The sequence below is a fragment of the Oncorhynchus gorbuscha genome, linkage group LG19 (genome assembly GCF_021184085.1).
Source record: "Oncorhynchus gorbuscha isolate QuinsamMale2020 ecotype Even-year linkage group LG19, OgorEven_v1.0, whole genome shotgun sequence".
Taxonomy (NCBI): Eukaryota; Metazoa; Chordata; class Actinopteri; order Salmoniformes; family Salmonidae; genus Oncorhynchus; species Oncorhynchus gorbuscha.
Genome location: NC_060191.1, coordinates 78,884,172 through 78,903,850, shown reverse-complemented (window position 1 = coordinate 78,903,850; position 19,679 = coordinate 78,884,172). Strand labels below are relative to the sequence as shown.

The 19,679-nt window shown below is 47.1% G+C and overlaps 1 protein-coding gene across 3 annotated transcripts in view; it reads left to right on the top strand.

The window, feature by feature from the left end:
• LOC124005882 (nectin-1-like) overlaps positions 1-19,679 on the top strand; it is a 579,711-nt gene that overhangs the window by 535,909 nt on the left and 24,123 nt on the right. Inside the window, exon 9 of one of the 3 annotated variants that reach the window (XM_046315519.1) lies at positions 15,592-15,760. The exons of 1 other annotated variant lie outside the window; for it this stretch is intronic. In XM_046315519.1, coding sequence (XP_046171475.1) covers positions 15,592-15,717 — 126 coding nt within the window. In that variant the 3' untranslated portion in view covers positions 15,718-15,760. Of the gene's footprint in view, positions 1-15,576; positions 15,761-19,679 lie in introns of all 3 variants that reach the window. One more of the 3 variants, XM_046315518.1, reaches the window with a different exon arrangement.

Below are 19,679 nucleotides of genomic sequence, written 5' to 3'. Positions count from 1 at the left end.
GCAGAGGAAAGTTCAAAGACCTCTCATTTAGACTCTGCTGCAGAGGAGAAGTTCATTAGAGAGTTAACTGGCACTCATGAGGACCACCACAGGAAAGAAAGACCCTCTTTAGACTCTGCTGCAGAGGATAAGTTAATTCGAGTTGCCAGCTTCAGAATTTGCAGCCCAAATAAATGCTTCACAGAGTTCAAGTAACAGAAACATCTCAACATCAACTGTTCAGAGGAGACTGTGTTAATCAGGCCTTCATGGTCAAATTGCTGCAAAGAAACAACTACTGAAGAACACCAATAAATGTGTCCTTTGGTCTGGAGTCCAAATTGGAGATTTTTGGTTCCAACTGCCGTGTCTTTGTGAGAAATGGTGTGGATGAACGGATGATCTCTGCATGTGTATTTCCCACTGTGAAGCATGGAGGAGGAGGTGTTTTGGTGTGGGGGTACTTTGCTGCTGACACTGTCTGTGATTTATTTAGAATTCAAGGCATACTTAACCAGCATGGTTACCACAGCATTCTGCAGCGATATGCCATCCTATCTTGTTTGGTCTTAGTGGGACTATCATTTTTTAGAAAAGGTTACTAAAGGACACCAATAAGAAGAAGAGACTTGCTTTGGCCAAGAAGCACGGGCAATGGACATTAGACCGGAGGAAATGTGACCTTTGGTCTGGAGTCCAAATTTGAGATTTTTTGGTTCCAACCGCCGTGTCTTTGTGAGACGCGGTGGGGGAGAACGGATGATCTCCGCATGTGTATTTACAACCGTAAAGCATGGAGGAGGAGGTGTTATGCTGTGGAGGTGCTTTGCTGGAAACCCATCTGGTTTGGGCTTAGTGGTACGATCATACATTTTTCAACAGGACAATGACCCAACACACCTCCAGGCTGTGTAAGGGCTATTTGACCAAGAAGGGAAGTGATGGAGTGCTGCGTCAGATGACCTGGTCTCCACAATCACCTGACCTTAACACCAACTGAGATAGTTTGGCATGAATTGGACTGCATATTGAAGGAAAAGCAGCCAACAAGCGCTAAGCATACGTGGGAACTCCTTCAAGACAGTTGGAAAAGCATTCCAGGTGAAGCTGGTTGAGAGAATGCCAACAGTGTCCAAAGCTGTCATCAAGGCAATGGGGCTATTTGAAAAATCTAAAATCTAAAATACATATATATATATATCGACGTCGACGTCGACCTCTTCCTCTCCACCCCTCTCATTATCTCTATACGCTATCTCTATCTATACCTCTATCTCTGTGTCTACTTCTATCTCTACCTCTACCTCTCTGCATCTACCTCTCTGCCTCTACCTCTCAACAAATATCTCTACCTCTATCTCTATTTCTATTTCTATCTCTAAATTTATCTCTAACTCTATCTCTACCTCTACCTCTCAACAAATATCTCTACCTCTATCTCTATTTCTATTTCTATCTCTAAATTTATCTCTAACTCTATCTCTACCTCTATCTCTACCTCTATCTCTACCTCTATCTCTACCTCTACATATATCTCTACCTCTATCTCTACCTCTACATATATCTATACCTCTATCTCTACCTCTACCTCTATCTATACCTCTATCTCTACCTCTCTACCTCTAACTCTACCTTTTTCTCTACCTCTACCTCTCTACCGCTACCTCTCTAACTATACATTTACCTCTCTACCTCTATTTCTCTAACTATACCTTTACCTCTCTACCTTTCTACCTCTTTACCTCTCTACCTCTATTTCTCTAACTATACCTTTACCTCTCTACCTTTCTACCTCTTTACCTCTCTACCTCTATTTCTCTAACTATACCTTTACCTCTCCACCTCTACCTATCTCTCTCTAACTATACCTTTACCTCTCTACCTTTCTACCTCTTTACCTCTCTACCTCTATTTCTCTAACTATACCTTTACCTCTCTACCTTTCTACCTCTTTACCTCTCTACCTCTATTTCTCTAACTATACCTTTACCTCTCCACCTCTACCTATCTCTCTCTAACTATACCTTTACCTCTCTACCTTTCTACCTCTTTACCTCTCTACCTCTATTTCTCTAACTATACCTTTACCTCTCCACCTCTACCTCTCTACCTCTCTACCTCTCTACCTCTATCTCTACTTTTATCTCAACTTCTATCTCTAACTCAATCTCTACCTCTCTACATATCTCTATCTCTACCTCTATCTCTACCTCTATCTCTATCCCAACCTCTATCTCCACCTCTACCTCTACCTCTATCTCTACCTCTATCTCTACCTCTACATATATCTCTACCTCTGGGGTGGTTTGGCTCTGCTAATCACACACACACACACACACACACACACACACACACACACACACACACACACACACACACACACACACACACACACACACACACACACACACACACACACACACACACACACACACACACACACACACACACACATACTTCCCAGAAAATGTGTGTCAGTGTGAGGTTTGTTGTTTGTCAACTTGTCACATAGTTGAACAATGTCTGTGTCTGATGGTAAATATAAACGTCATGTTTTTTTCACCCTGGACTGCTTGACAGCAGGGCTTTTAAGGCTTGGTCTGCCTGATCACAAGATTATGCCAGAGGTTTGTGTTGTCACCAGGCTTTAAGTTATTCACAAAAGTTTTTCACAAAAGCATGACTCACAGATTGAATTATAGATGTTCAAACTGATGTGTCAAAGCAGCAGTGAACCATACGATACAGTGACATCGCACACAGATTAAAACAACATGTATGGAGGAGAGATCTACAGCAGTGTGGAGGGGAGATCTGCAGCAGTGTGGAGGAGAGATCTGCAGCAGTGTGGAGGAGAGATCTACAGCAGTGTGGAGGAGAGATCTACAGCAGTGTGGAGGGGAGATCTGCAGCAGTGTGGAGGAGAGATCTACAGCAGTGTGGAGGAGAGATCTACAGCAGTGTGGAGGAGAGATCTACAGCAGTGTGTAGGGGAGATCTACAGCAGTGTGGAGGAGAGATCTACAGCAGTGTGGAGGGGAGATCTACAGCAGTGTGGAGGGGAGATAATAATATAATAATATATGCCATTTAGCAGACGCTTTTATCCAAAGCGACTTACAGTCATGTGTGCATACATTCTACGCAGGGTGGTCCCGGGGATTGAACTGCAGCAGTGGCGAGGAACGCCATGCTCTACCAACTGAGCTACAGAAGGACCACTGATGATAAACATGGTTGTTTAGATCTATTATGATGAGAGATCTACAGCAGTGTGGAGGGGAGATCTACAGCAGTGTGGAGGGGAGATCTACAGCAGTCTGGAGGGGAGATCTGGAGGGGAGATCAGCAGTGTGGAGGGGAGAGATCTACAGCAGTGTGGAGGGGAGATCTACAGCAGTGTGGAGGGGAGATCTACAGCAGTCTGGAGGGGAGATCTACAGCAGTGTGGAGGGGAGATCTACAGCAGTGTGGAGGGGAGATCTACAGCAGTGTGGAGGGGAGATCTACAGCAGTGTGGAGGGGAGAGATCTACAGCAGTGTGGAGGGGAGATCTACAGCAGTGTGGAGGGAGATCTACAGCAGTGTGGAGGGGAGATCTACAGCAGTGTGGAGGGGAGATCTACAGCAGTGTGGAGGGGAGATCTACAGCAGTGTGGAGGGGAGATCTACAGCAGGGAGATCTACAGCAGTGTGGAGGGGAGATCTACAGCAGGGAGATCTACAGCAGTGTGGAGGGGAGATCTACAGCAGTGTGGAGGGGAGATCTACAGCAGGGAGATCTACAGCAGTGTGGAGGGGAGATCTACAGCAGTGTGGAGGGGAGATCTACAGCAGTGTGGAGGGGAGATCTACAGCAGGGAGATCTACAGCAGTGTGGAGGGGAGATCTACAGCAGTGTGGAGGGAGATCTACAGCAGTGTGGAGGGGAGATCTACAGCAGTGTGGAGGGAGATCTACAGCAGGGAGATCTACAGTGTGGAGTGTGGAGGGAGATGTAGAGCAGTGTGGAGGGGAGATCTACAGCAGTCTCCCTTTCTATTTAATAATGCAGTGTGGTTAATTAAACAAATATGGGTTTCTCCTTTACAGCAGATCTACAGCAGTGTGGAGGGGAGATATCTTTTACAGCAGGGTACACATATGCGTTGGTAAAGTGTAGTCAACACACAATCAGCAGTGTGGAGGGAGATCTATATCAGCAGTGTGGAGGGGGGTCCCAGATCTACAGCAGTGTGGAGGGACATGAGATCTCCCTCCTCTCTGAGATATCTACTGTAGCAGTGTCGGGGAGATCTACAGCAGTGTGGAGATATCTACTGGCCCTCTTAGAGATCTACAGCAGGCCTGGAGGCCCTCTTAGGCCTCACTCCTCTCTGAGATCTACAGCAGTGTGGAGGGGCCTCCCTCCTTTCTGAGATCTACAGCAGTGTGGAGGGGAGATCTACAGATATCAGTGTCGCCTCCCTCCTCTCTGAGGGAGATCTACAGCAGTGTGGAGGGCCCTCTTAGGCCTCCCTCCTCTCTGAGATCTACAGCAGTGTGGAGGGCCTCCCTCCTCTCTGAGATCTACAGCAGTGAGATGGAGGCCTCCCTCCTCTCTGAGATACTACAGCAGGCCTGGAGGGCCCTCTTAGATCTACAGCAGTGTGGCCCTCTTAGGCCTCCCTCCTCTCTGAGATCTACAGCAGTGTGAGATATCTACTGCAGCCCTCTTAGGCCTCCCTCCTCTCTGAGATCTACAGCAGTGTGGAGGCCCTCTTAGGCCTCCCTCCTCTCTGAGATACTACAGCAGTGTGGAGGGAGATCTACAGCAGTTTTCATCCCTTTCTATTTAATAATGTGGAAATCCTCAGATCGGCCTCCCTCTCTGAGATATCTACTGTAGCCCTGAAACTAATGGTTAATTAAACAAATATGCATGTTTTTCCATCCCTGTTTCTCCTTTACAGCAGGGTATCTACTACACATAGATATCTACTGCACCCTAACCTGACATACGTTGGTCAGATATCTACTGTAGTCAACCTCTCTGAGATATCTAATGTCTAGCCCTTTGGTCCCAGTGAGATATCTACTGTTATAAACCAATCTAATGTCTAGTTTGGTCCCAGTGAGATATATACTATATCTTAGGCCTCCCTCCTAGATATCTACTGCCCTCTTAGGCCTCCCTCCTCTCTGAGATATCTACTGTAGCCCTCTTAGGCCTCACACTCTCTGAGATATCTACTGTAGCCCTCTTAGGCCTCCCTCCTCTCTGAGATATCTACTAGCCCTAAACCACTGCCCTTGAGATAATCCCTAGGCCTCCCTAGATATCTACTGCCCTCTTAGGCCTCCCTCCTCTCTGAGATACCTACTGTAGCCCTCTTAGATATCTACTGCCTCCCTCCTCTCTGAGATATCTACTGTAGCCCTCTTAGGCCTCCCTCCTCTCTGAGATATCTACTGCTCTCTGAGATATCCTAGCCCTCTTAGGCCTCCCTCCTCTCTGAGATATCCCTGTAGCCCTCTTAGGCCTCCCTCCTCTCTGAGATATCTACTGCAGCCCTCCTCCCTAGATATCTACTGCCCCTCTTAGGCCTCCTCCTCTGAGATACCTAGCCCTCTTAGGCCTCCCTCCTCTCTGAGATATCCCTCTTAGGCCTCCCTCCTCTCTGAGATATCTACTGTAGCCCTCTTAGGCCTCCCTCCTCTCTGAGATATCTAGCCCTGCAGCCCTCCTTCTGAGATATCTACTGCCTCCCCTCCTCTCTGAGATATCTACTGCAGCCCTCTTAGCCCTCTTAGGATATCTACTGTAGCCCTCTTAGGCCTCCTCCTCTCTGAGATATCTCTCTGAGATACCTACTGGCCTCCCTCCTCTCTGAGCCCTCTTAGGCCTCCCTCCTTTCTGAGATATCTAGCTGCAGCCCTCTTAGGCCTCCCTCCTCTCTGAGATACCTACTGCAGCCCTCTTAGGCCTCCCTCCTCTCTGAGATATCCTGCAGCCCTGTTAGCCCTCTTAGATATCTACTGCCTCCCTCCTCTCTGAGATATCTACTGCAGCCCTCTTAGGCCTCACACCTCTCTACGATTCCTACTGCAGCCCTCATCCTCCACATACAACACCCGTTCTGCCAGTCACATTCTGGATAAAGGTCCCCAAAGCACACACATCCCTGGGTCGCTCCTCTTTTCAGTTCGCTGCAGCTAGCGATTCTGGCCCTCAACGAGCTCCCCCAAAGCAACAATCACTCAAACTGGACAGTTTTATCTCAATCTCTTCATTCAAAGACTCAATCATGGACAATCTTACTGACAGTTGTGGCTGCTTTGTGTGATGTATTGTTGTCTCTACCTTCTTGCCCTTTGTGCTGTTGTCTGTGTCCAATAATGTTTGTACCATGTTTTGTGCTGCTACCATGTTGTCGTCATGTGTTGCTGCCTTGCTAGGTTGTTGTCTTTAAGTCTCTCTTTATGTCGTGTTGCGCTGTCTCTCTTGTTGTCATGTGTTGCTGCCTTGCTAGGTTGTTGTCTTTAAGTCTCTCTTTATGTCGTGTTGCGCTGTCTCTCTTGTTGTCATGCGTTGCTGCCTTGCTAGGTTGTTGTCTTTAAGTCTCTCTTTATGTAGTGTTGCGCTGTCTCTCTTGTTGTCATGTGTTGCTGCCTTGCTAGGTTGTTGTCTTTAAGTCTCTCTTTATGTCGTGTTGCGCTGTCTCTCTTGTTGTCATGTGTTGCTGCCTTGCTAGGTTGTTGTCTTTAAGTCTCTCTTGTCGTCATGTGTTTTTTTCCCCCTCTATGTGTTTTATTTGATTTCTTATCCCTATAGCCCTAGTCCCTGCAGGAGGCCTTCTGGCCCGTCATTATAAATCAGAACATGTTGTTAAACTGACTAGTTAAATAAAGGTTACTTAAAGGTTAAATACAATGAAATAAAAAATGAGCCGCTCCAGTGAGACATGTTTAAAGCCCATCTGCAGGGCATCTGTCGCCAGTCTACCTGACCATGCTGGGGAAGGAGAAACCATCCACTCCGTCAGCCCAGGGAGTTTAGCAGAGGAAGTACTTCTCTGTAGTAGGGGGTGGATTCACACAGGGAGATTGAGAGAGAAGAAGGGTTCGTCTCCCCTGGATAAACTGCCTTCAGGCCCTCTCACTGAGTGTACAGTCTACGTTAGTCAAGTGTATTTGTCCCTAAAAGCAGAAAGATCCACTGTCTCATATTCCTTCATCAGAGTTCAGTTCTTCATGATCGTCATTTGGGAATCAGATGCCAGAATGTGTGGGGTGAGTCATGGTCGGAATGACAAAAGGTTGCCGGGCAAAGAAACTGCAGTAACAGAATGTATTCTTAAAGATCAGTCTTCCCACATTCTGCATCTGAGGAAGGACATTTCTTATTTCTCCCCCCACTCCCCCCTAAACATTAAATATTAACCCCATCCTGACTAATTACTGATGCCACACTTTAAACCACTCTCATATTTTTTTCAATGATCTGTCAAGCATAACCTAATTACTATCACTTCACCCTGTGAATAACCAATTCTCCTCGCTGATAATGAAGAGGAAGAAGAAATGTTGTTTTGAAAACTCTGGGAAAGTCACGCTGTCTGTCTGTCTGTCTGTCTGTCTGTCTGTCTGTCTGTCTGTCTGTCTGTCTGTCTGTCTGTCTGTCTGTCTGTCTGTCTGTCTGTCTGTCTGTCTGTCTGTCTGTCTGTCTGTCTGTCTGTCTGTCTGTCTGTCTGTCTGTCTGTCTGTCTGTCTGCCTGCCTGCCTGTCTGTCTGTCTGTCTGTCTTCTTTTACGCAACACGAGGGACACAACCTCACATCAATATGACATTCTTGAGATTTAGGAAAACACATTTTTTAAAGAGAAGGGCCCTAGTGTTATTAGCAATATTGCTAATGAAAAAGTCAGAGCCTAATCAAAAGGCTTTGCTGGGACTAAGTCCTAAGTCTCTGAGGGGTCGTCATGCAGCTCTCAATAGGCTAGATGATGGCGTACCCAGGGTTGTACTTGTTCCACTGCTGCTTTTAGTTGTCCTTGTTTTGCCCTACAGAAATGGTAGAGCTGTCTGAACAGACCAACCAGGTGGTAGAGCTGTCTGAACAGACCAACCAGGTGGTAGAGGGTAGAGCTGTCTGAACAGAGCAACCAGGTGGTAAGGGGTAGAGCTGTCTGAAGAGACCAACCAGGTGGTAAAGGGTAGAGCTGTCTGAACAGAGCAACCAGGTGGTAAAGGGTAGAGCTGTCTGAACAGAGCAACCAGGTGGTAAAGGGTAGAGCTGTCTGAACAGACCAACCAGGTGGTAGAGCTGTCTGAACAGACCAACCAGGTGGTAAAGGGTAGAGCTGTCTGAACAGACCAACCAGGTGGTAGAGCTGTCTGAACAGACCAACCAGGTGGTAGAGCTGTCTGGACAGAACAACCAGGTGGTAAAGGGTAGAGCTGTCTGAACAGACCAACCAGGTGGTAGAGCTGTCTGAACAGAACAACCAGGTGGTAAAGCTGTCTGAACAGAACAACCAGGTGGTAGAGCTGTCTGAACAGAACAACCAGGTGGTAGAGCTGTCTGAACAGACCAACCAGGTGGTAGAGCTGTCTGAACAGAAGAACCAGGTGGTAAAGGGTAGAGCTGTCTGAAGAGACCAACCAGGTGGTAGAGCTGTCTGAAGAGACCAACCAGGTGGTAGATCTGTCTGAACAGACCAACCAGGTGGTAAAGGGAAGAGCTGTCTGAAGAGACCAACCAGGTGGTAAAGGGTAGAGCTGTCTGAACAGACCAACCAGGTGTTAGAGCTGTCTGAACAGAACAACCAGGTGGTAGAGCTGTCTGGACAGAACAACCAGGTGGTAAAGAGAAGAGCTGTCTGAAGAGACCAACCAGGTGGTAGAGCTGTCTGAACAGAACAACCAGGTGGTAGAGCTGTCTGAACAGACCAACCAGGTGGTAGAGCTGTCTGGACAGAACAACCAGGTGGTAGAGCTGTCTGAACAGACCAACCAGGTGGTAGAGCTGTCTGGACAGAACAACCAGGTGGTAGAGCTGTCTGAACAGAAGAACCAGGTGGTAGAGCTGTCTGAACAGACCAACCAGGTGGTAAAGGGTAGAGCTGTCTGAACAGACCAACCAGGTGGTAGAGCTGTCTGAACAGACCAAGCAGGTGGTAGAGCTGTCTGAACAGAACAACCAGGTGGTAGAGCTGTCTGAACAGACCAACCAGGTGTTAGAGCTGTCTGAACAGACCAACCAGGTGGTAAAGGGTAGAGCTGTCTGAACAGACCAACCAGGTGGTAGAGCTGTCTGAACAGACCAACCAGGTGGTAAAGGGTAGAGCTGTCTGAACAGACCAACCAGGTGGTAGAGCTGTCTGAACAGAAGAACCAGGTGGTAAAGGGTAGAGCTGTCTGAAGAGACCAACCAGGTGGTAGATCTGTCTGAACAGACCAACCAGGTGGTAGAGCTGTCTGAACAGACCAACCAGGTGGTAGAGCTGTCTGAACAGACCAACCAGGTGGTAAAGGGTAGAGCTGTCTGAACAGACCAACCAGGTGGTAGAGCTGTCTGAACAGACCAACCAGGTGGTAGAGCTGTCTGAAGAGACCAACCAGGTGGTAGAGCTGTCTGAACAGAACAACCAGGTGGTAGAGCTGTCTGAACAGACCAACCAGGTGGTAGAGCTGTCTGAAGAGACCAACCAGGTGGTAGAGCTGTCTGAACAGAACAACCAGGTGGTAGAGCTGTCTGAACAGACCAACCAGGTGGTAGAGCTGTCTGAAGAGACCAACCAGGTGGTAGAGCTGTCTGAAGAGACCAACCAGGTGGTAAAGGGTAGAGCTGTCTGAACAGACCAACCAGGTGGTAGATCTGTCTGAACAGACCAACCAGGTGGTAAAGGGTAGAGCTGTCTGAAGAGACCAACCAGGTGGTAGAGCTGTCTGAACAGACCAACCAGGTGGTAAAGGGTAGAGCTGTCTGAACAGACCAACCAGGTGGTAGAGCTGTCTGAACAGACCAACCAGGTGGTAGAGCTGTCTGAACAGACCAACCAGGTGGTAGAGCTGTCTGAACAGACCAACCAGGTGGTAGAGCTGTCTGAACAGACCAACCAGGTGGTAGAGCTGTCTGAACAGACCAACCAGGTGGTAAAGGGTAGAGCTGTCTGAACAGAACAACCAGGTGGTAGAGGGTAGAGCTGTCTGAACAGACCAACCAGGTGGTAGAGCTGTCTGAACAGACCAACCAGGTGGTAGAGCTGTCTGGACAGATCAACCAGGTGGTAGAGCTGTCTGAACAGACCAACCAGGTGGTAGAGCTGTCTGAACAGACCAACCAGGTGGTAGAGCTGTCTGGACAGAACAACCAGGTGGTAAAGGGTAGAGCTGTCTGAACAGACCAACCAGGTGGTAAGCTGTCTGAACAGACCAACCAGGTGGTAGAGCTGTCTGAACAGAACAACCAGGTGGTAGAGCTGTCTGAACAGAAGAAAGGATCTTTGATAGGCAGTGCATGACGTGTAAACATGGTAACCGATACCGACTGACTGTGTGAGGCAGGAAACCAGATCAAATACCTGCTTTTACCAATGAACGTCAGTTCTGCCTGGGAAGGTCTCATCCTGCTCTCTTTAATCTCATCCCTTGGCGTCACGGTGACAGCAGCATATTTACCTTAACCCCCACCTCCCTATTTTGCATTTTCCTCGTCAACAACCAACAATCTCCCACTCTCTCTCTTTGTCAACAACCAACACCGCTCCGCCTTTCCCTCATTACCATTCTCCCTGGAGACAGACAGACCATTTTGCATCCCAAATGCCCCCTATATGCTATATAGTACACTTCTGTTGACCAGGTGCTTATGGATCCTGGTCAAAAGTTGTGCACTACGTCAAAATTGGGTTTCATTTGAGACACAGACCAAGACCACCTTCTCCAATCAATATTTATTATTTATAATTTTATAATTAAAATTATTCTTCGGCTTTCTGTTTAATTGAAACAATAATACATGAAATTGATGTTGTGGCTCGATTAGACCAAAGAGCAAACAATAGACCACAATGCAATGTACGGTTCTGGGGGAATGTTTCACCCACTCATGGCGCGAGGCGAGCAGAGGAGATCTCAATTGTCCTCTCTCCTCATCGTCTTCTGAAAACCCTTTGTAGGAGAAGGGTTTTGATGGGAAGGACCAATGAGTTTTGAAAAGAAGACGAGGAGAGAGGACGCACGGAGTACACAATCGAGATCTTCCCTGTGTCATTCTAGAAGTCATAGATTTGGAGTTCATTCTTCTTCTGCTCTCTTCCTGATGTTGGGGAACAATGTAATTCATCACCTAATGTTTCTTACCTCTGATTCCTTCATCTCTGGCTTTTTGAATTCTGTGGATTCACAAGAGTCTTACCACTTGGTATGAACAAAACTATTACATGTATTTGTTGTTCGATTTGACACCCACAAGACACAGTCAACACATCCTGACACCCACAGGACACAGTCAACACATCCTGACACCCACAAGACACAGTCAACACATCCTGACACCCACAAGACACAGTCAGACACCCACAAGACACAGTCACCCACAGTCCAGTCAACACATCCTGACACCCACAGGACACGACACATCCTGACACCCACAAGACACAGTCAACACATCCTGACACCCACAGGACACAGTCAACACATCCTGACACCCACAGGACACAGTCAACACATCCTGACACCCACAGGACACGGTCAACACATCCTGACACCCACAGGACACAGTCAACACATCCTGACACCCACAGGACACAGTCAACACATTCTGACACCCACAGGACACAGTCAACACATCCTGACACCCACAGGACACGGTCAACACATCCTGACACCCACAGGACACAGTCAACACATCCTGACACCCACAAGACACAGTCAACACATCTTGACACCCACAGGATACAGTCAACACATCCTGACACCCACAGGACACAGTCAACACATCCTGACACCCACAGGACACAGTCAACACATCCTGACACCCACAAGACACAGTCAACACATCCTGACACCCACAGGATACAGTCAACACATCCTGACACCCACAAGACACAGTCAACACATCCTGACACCCACAAGACACAGTCAACACATCCTGACACCCACAGGACAGAGTCAATACATCCTGACACCCACAAGACACAGTCAACACATCTTGACACCCACAGGATACAGTCAACACATCCTGACACCCACAGGACACAGTCAACACATCCTGACACCCACAGGACACAGTCAACACATCCTGACACCCACAGGACACGGTCAACACATCCTGACACCCACAGGACACAGTCAACACATCCTGACACCCACAAGACACAGTCAACACATCCTGACACCCACAGGACACAGTCAACACATCCTGACACCCACAGGACACGGTCAACACATCCTGACACCCACAGGACACAGTCAACACATCCTGACACCCACAAGACACAGTCAACACATCCTGACACCCACAGGACACAGTCAACACATCCTGACACCCACAGGACACAACACATCCTGACACCCACAGGACACAGTCAACACATCCTGACACCCACAGGACACAGTCAACACATCCTGACACCCACAAGACACAGTCAACACATCCTGACACCCACAGGATACAGTCAACACATCCTGACACCCACAAGACACAGACACACCCACAAGACACAGTCAAAACATCCTGACACCCACAGGACACCCCTGACAGACACAGTCAACACATCTTGACACCCACAGGATCAGTCAACACATCCTGACACCCACAAGACACAGTCAACACATCCTGACACCCACAGGACACAGTCAACACATCCTGACACCCACAGGACACGGTCAACACATCCTGACACCCACAGGACACAGTCAACACATCCTGACACCCACAAGACACAGTCAACACATCTTGACACCCACAGTCAGACATCAGGACACGGTCAACACATCCTGACACCCACAGGACACAGCCAACACATCCTGACACCCACAAGACACAGTCAACACATCTTGACACCCACAGGATACAGTCAACACATCCTGACACCCACAGGACACAGTCAACACATCCTGACACCCACAGGACACAGTCAACACATCCTGACACCCACAGGACACAGTCAACACATCCTGACACCCACAGGATACAGTCAACACATCCTGACACCCACAAGACACAGTCAACACATCCTGACACCCACAAGACACAGTCAACACATCCTGACACCCACAAGACACAGTCAACACATCCTGACACCCACAGGACACAGTCAACACATCTTGACACCCACAAGACAGTCAACACATCCTGACACCCACAGGACACAGTCAACACATCTTGACACCCACAAGACACATTCAACACATCCTGACACCCACAGGACACAGTCAACACATCTTGACACCCACAAGACACAGTCAACACATCCTGACACCCACAGGACACAGTCAACACATCTTGACACCCACAAGACACATTCAACACATCCTGACACCCACAGGACACAGTCAACACATCTTGACACCCACAAGACACAGTCAACACATCCTGACACCCACAGGACACAGTCAACACATCTTGACTTACTACAGTCTTGCTAACTGTGGCCATGGAAATCAAAACGTCCATGTTGTTATGTGAAATAATGTTCTTTATGACTTCCTTACTCCTGTGTCTCCTGTCTCATCTCTGCATCTGTATTTTTCTATATGTGTGTTTAATGTCTTGGATTGTCTTTAACCTGGGTTTAATTTGTTCTAATGTTTAATGTCTAGGAGTGCCTGTAGTCTGGGTTTATATGTGTCTTATACAGTGTTTTCAGGATGATGTCTGTATCTGTCTGTAGGATGGGAACTTGCCCAAATTACCAGGTTTTCCAGAAATCCTACTTGGAGGATTTTGTATTTTTTGTTTATTCCCTCCTGATTTTGCAACTCTTCCTTCTGTAGCTCAGTTGGTAGAGCATGGCGCTTGTAACGCCAGGGTAGTGGGTTCGATCCCCGGGACCACCCATACGTAGAATGTATGCACACATGACTGTAAGTCGCTTTGGATAAAAGCGTCTGCTAAATGGCATATATTTATTTTATTTAACTGGGATTTCTGGAAAACCTCGGAATTGCAGATGCAAGTTACTAGAATGTTCAAACCCTAGGTGTCTGTCATTTGTATTCTGTCTAATGTCTCTGATCAGTTTGGTTCTTTCTGTCTTTGGTCTTGTGTCTAATGTCTCTGATCAGTTTTGTTCTTTCTGTCTTTGGTCTTGTGTCTAATGTCTCTGATCAGTTTGGTTCTTTCTGTCTTTGGTCTTCTGTCTAATGTCTCTGATCAGTTTTATTCTTTCTGTCTTTGGTCTTCTGTCTAATGTCTCTGATCAGTTTTATTCTTTCTGTCTTTGGTCTTCTGTCTAATGTCTCTGATCAGTTTTGTTCTTTCTGTCTTTGGTCTTGTGTCTAATGTCTCTGATCAGTTTGGTTCTTTCTGTCTTTGGTCTTGTGTCTAATGTCTCTGATCAGTTTGGTTCTTTCTGTCTTTGGTCTTCTGTCTAATGTCTCTGATCAGTTTGGTTCTTTCTGTCTTTGGTCTTCTGTCTAATGTCTCTGATCAGTTTGGTTCTTTCTGTCTTTGGTCTTGTGTCTAATGTCTCTGATCAGTTTTATTCTTTCTGTCTTTGGTCTTCTGTCTAATGTCTCTAACTGTCATTTTATTTGTGTACTGCCTCGTCCTGTCCTTTGGTCTGTCAATAAGTAAGTCTTCTGTTTTAATGTCTCCTCTTCATCTCTGTCACGTCTCCTCTTCATCTCTGTCATGTCTCCTCTTCATCTCTGTCACGTCTCCTCTTCATCTCTGTCACGTCTCCTCTTCATCTCTGTCATGTCTCCTCTTCATCTCTGTCACGTCTCCTCTTCATCTCTGTCACGTCTCCTCTTCATCTCTGTCACGTCTCCTCTTCATCTCTGTCATGTCTCCTCTTCATCTCTGTCATGTCTCCTCTTCATCTCTGTCACGTCTCCTCTCCACATCATGTATGTGTTCTCTGTGTGTATCATGCTGTTGTGTTTAGGCTCATTGTCATCTCTGTTTAGATCCATTTGGCCCGTTCATAACAGCTTTCGTGAATACAGAAACTAGTTAATCTATTTTATCATTATCATAGACCTTTCTCTCATGAACATAGAACCCTCTCTCATTAGTATAGAACCCACACTCGTTATCATAGAATCCTCTCATTATATTAGAACCCTCTCTCATTATCATAGAATCCTCTCATTATATTAGAACCCTCTCTCATTATCATAGAATCCTCTCATTATATTAGAACTCTCTCTCATTATCATAGTACCCTCTCTCTCTCTCTCTCTCTCTCTCTCTCTCTCTCTCTCTCTCTCTCTCTCTCTCTCTCTCTCTCTCTCTCTCTCTCTCTCTCTCTCTCTCTCTCTCTCTCTCTCTCTCTCTCTACATCTCTACCTCTCTACCTCTCTACCTCTCTACCTCTGTCACTCTCTCTCCCTCTCTCTCCTTCCTCACTCTCCTCACACTCGTCTCGCCTCTCTTGTCTCCAGAACTCTGACCACAAGGACTGTGATGTCCAGTATGCGGAGCTGGATACTGCGGCTCTGGCCTCCTCTCCCAGCCCACGAAGCTCAGTTCAAACTGCCGGGGACCTTGTCGAGTATGCAACCATCCAGTCTAGCTCACACTAGCGCATGCCATTATAGGCCTTTTCCCTCCGACTCTGGCCTCAAGGTACACAGACTGGTGCACTCTCCTCTCCCATCCCTCCATCTCCCACTGCCTCCCTCACTCTCCTCTCCCATCCCCCCATCTCCCACTGCCTCCCTCACTCTCCTCTCCCATCCCTCCATCTCTCACTGCCTCCCTCACTCTCCTCACCCATCCCTCCATCTCCCACTGCCTCCCTCACTCTCCTCTCCCATCCCTCCATCTCCCACTGCCTCCCTCACTCTCCTCTCCCATCCCTCCATCTCCACTGCCTCCCTCACTCTCCTCTCCCATCCCTCCATCTCCCACTGCCTCCCTCACTCTCCTCTCCCATCCCTCCATCTCTCACTGCCTCCCTCACTCTCCTCTCCCATCCCTCCATCTCTCACTGCCTCCCCTCCATCTCCCACTCCCACTCCTCTCCCATCCCTCCATCTCTCACTGCCTCCCTCACTCTCCTCTCCCATCCCTCCATCTCTCACTGCCTCCCTCACTCTCCTCTCCCATCCCTCCATCTCTCACTGCCTCCCTCACTCTCCTCTCCCATCCCTCCATCTCCCACTGCCTCCCTCAACCTCCTCTCCCATCCCTCCATCTCTCACTGCCTCCCTCAACCTCCTCTCCCATCCCTCCATCTCTCACTGCCTCCCTCACTCTGACACACATCACTGAGCATCCTTTATGTTGCCTTGCTCCTTTATTCTCTTCCCCCTTGTTTCTTGTTCTGTTTTTGTTTCGTCAATGACTGAGTTACCTATAGTTTGATGCAGGTAGACATTGTTCCTGGTAGTTTGATGCAGGTAGACATTGTTACTGGTAGTTTGATGCAGGTAGACAGTGTTCCTGGTAGTTTGATGCAGGTAGACATTGTTCCTGGTAGTTTGATGCAGGTCGACATTGTTCCTGGTAGTTTGATGCATGTCGACATTGTTCCTGGTAGTTTGATGCAGCTAGACATTCTTCCTGGTAGTTTGATGCAGGTAGACATTGTTCCTGGTAGTTTGATGCAGGTAGACAGTGTTCCTGGTAGTTTTATGCAGGTAGACAGTGTTCCTGGTAGTTTGATGCAGGTAGACATTGTTCCTGGTAGTTTGATGCAGGTAGACATTGTTCCTGGTAGTTTGATGCAGGTAGACATTGTTCCTGGTAGTTTGATGCAGGTAGACACAGTTCCTGGTAGTTTGATGCAGGTAGACATTGTTCCTGGTAGTTTGATGCAGGTAGACATTGTTCCTGGTAGTTTGATGCAGGTAGACATTGTTCCTGGTAGTTTGATGCAGGTAGACATTCTTCCTGGTAGTTTGATGCAGGTAGACACTGTTCCAGATTGTTCCTGGTAGTTTGATGCAGGTAGACATTGTTCCAGATTGTTCCTGGTAGTTTGATGCAGGTAGACATTGTTCCAGATTGTTCCTGGTAGTTTGATGCAGGTAGACATTGTTCCTGGTAGTTTGATGCAGGTAGACATTCTTCCTGGTAGTTTGATGCAGGTAGACATTGTTCCAGATTGTTCCTGGTAGTTTGATGCAGGTAGACATTGTTCCTGGTAGTTTGATGCAGGTAGACATTGTTCCAGATTGTTCCTGGTAGTTTGATGCAGGTAGACATTGTTCCTGGTAGTTTGATGCAGGTAGACATTGTTCCTGGTAGTTTGATGCAGGTAGACATTGTTCCTGGTAGTTTGATGCAGGTAGACATTGTTCCTGGTAGTTTGATGCAGGTAGACATTGTTCCAGATTGTTCCTGGTAGTCTGATGCAGGGAGACACTGTTCCTGGTAGTTTGATGCAGGTAGACATTGTTCCAGATTGTTCCTGGTAGTTTGATGCAGGTAGACATTGTTCCTGGTAGTTTGATGCAGGTAGACATTGTTCCTGGTAGTTTGATGCAGGTAGACATTGTTCCTGGTAGTTTGATGCAGGTAGACATTGTTCCAGATTGTTCCTGGTAGTTTGATGCAGGTAGACATTGTTCCAGATTGTTCCTGGTAGTTTGATGCAGGTAGACATTGTTCCTGGTAGTTTGATGCAGGTAGACATTGTTCCTGGTAGTTTGATGCAGGTAGACATTCTTCCTGGTAGTTTGATGCAGGTAGACATTGTTCCTGGTAGTTTGATGCAGGTAGACATTGTTCCTGGTAGTTTGATGCAGGTAGACATTGTTCCTGGTAGTTTGATGCAGGTAGACATTCTTCCTGGTAGTTTGATGCAGGTAGACATTCTTCCTGGTAGTTTGATGCAGGTAGACACTGTTCCTGGTAGTTTGATGCAGGTAGACATTATTCCAGATTGTTCCTGGTAGTTTGATGCAGGTAGACATTGTTCCAGATTGTTCCTGGTAGTTTGATGCAGCTAGACATTCTTCCTGGTAGTTTGATGCAGGTAGACATTGTTCCTGGTAGTTTGATGCAGGTAGACATTGTTCCTGGTAGTTTGATGCAGGTAGACAGTGTTCCTGGTAGTTTGATGCAGGTAGACAGTGTTCCTGGTAGTTTGATGCAGGTAGACATTGTTCCTGGTAGTTTGATGCAGGTAGACATTGTTCCTGGTAGTTTGATGCAGGTAGACATTGTTCCTGGTAGTTTGATGCAGGTAGACACTGTTCCTGGTAGTTTGATGCAGGTAGACATTGTTCCTGGTAGTTTGATGCAGGTAGACATTGTTCCTGGTAGTTTGATGCAGGTAGACATTCTTCCTGGTAGTTTGATGCAGGTAGACACTGTTCCAGATTGTTCCTGGTAGTTTGATGCAGGTAGACATTGTTCCAGATTGTTCCTGGTAGTTTGATGCAGGTAGACATTGTTCCAGATTGTTCCTGGTAGTTTGATGCAGGTAGACATTGTTCCTGGTAGTTTGATGCAGGTAGACATTCTTCCTGGTAGTTTGATGCAGGTAGACATTGTTCCAGATTGTTCCTGGTAGTTCGATGCAGGTAGACATTGTTCCTGGTAGTTTGATGCAGGTAGACATTGTTCCAGATTGTTCCTGGTAGTTTGATGCAGGTAGACATTGTTCCTGGTAGTTTGATGCAGGTAGACATTGTTCCTGGTAGTTTGATGCAGGTAGACATTGTTCCTGGTAGTTTGATGCAGGTAGACATTGTTCCTGGTAGTTTGATGCAGGTAGACATTGTTGCAGATTGTTCCTGGTAGTTTGATGCAGGGAGACACTGTTCCTGGTAGTTTGATGCAGGTAGACATTGTTCCAGATTGTTCCTGGTAGGTTGATGCAGGTAGACATTGTTCCTGGTATTTGATGCAGGTAGACATTGTTCCTGGAAGTTTGTTGCAGGTAGACATTGTTCCAGATTGTTCCTGGTAGGTTGATGCAGGTAGACATTGTTCCTGGTAGTTTGATGCAGGTAGACATTGTTCCTGGTAGTTTGATGCAGGTAGACATTGTTCCAGATTGTTCCTGGTAGTTTGATGCAGGTAGACATTGTTCCAGATTGTTCCTGGTAGTTTGATGCAGGTAGACATTGTTCCTGGTAGTTTGATGCAGGTAGACATTGTTCCTGGTAGTTTGATGCAGGTAGACATTCTTCCTGGTAGTTTGATGCAGGTAGACATTGTTCCTGGTAGTTTGATGCAGGTAGACATTGTTCCTGGTAGTTTGAATGCAGGTAGACATTCTTCCTGGTAGTTTGATGCAGGTAGACATTCTTCCTGGTAGTTTGATGCAGGTAGACATTCTTCCTGGTAGTTTGATGCAGGTAGACACTGTTCCTGGTAGTTTGATGCAGGTAGACATTCTTCCTGGTAGTTTGATGCAGGTAGACATTGTTCCTGGTAGTTTGATGCAGGTAGACATTGTTCCTGGTAGTTTGATGCAGGTAGACATTCTTCCTGGTAGTTTGATGCAGGTAGACACTGTTCCAGATTGTTCCTGGTAGTTTGATGCAGGTAGACATTGTTCCAGATTGTTCCTGGTAGTTTGATGCAGGTA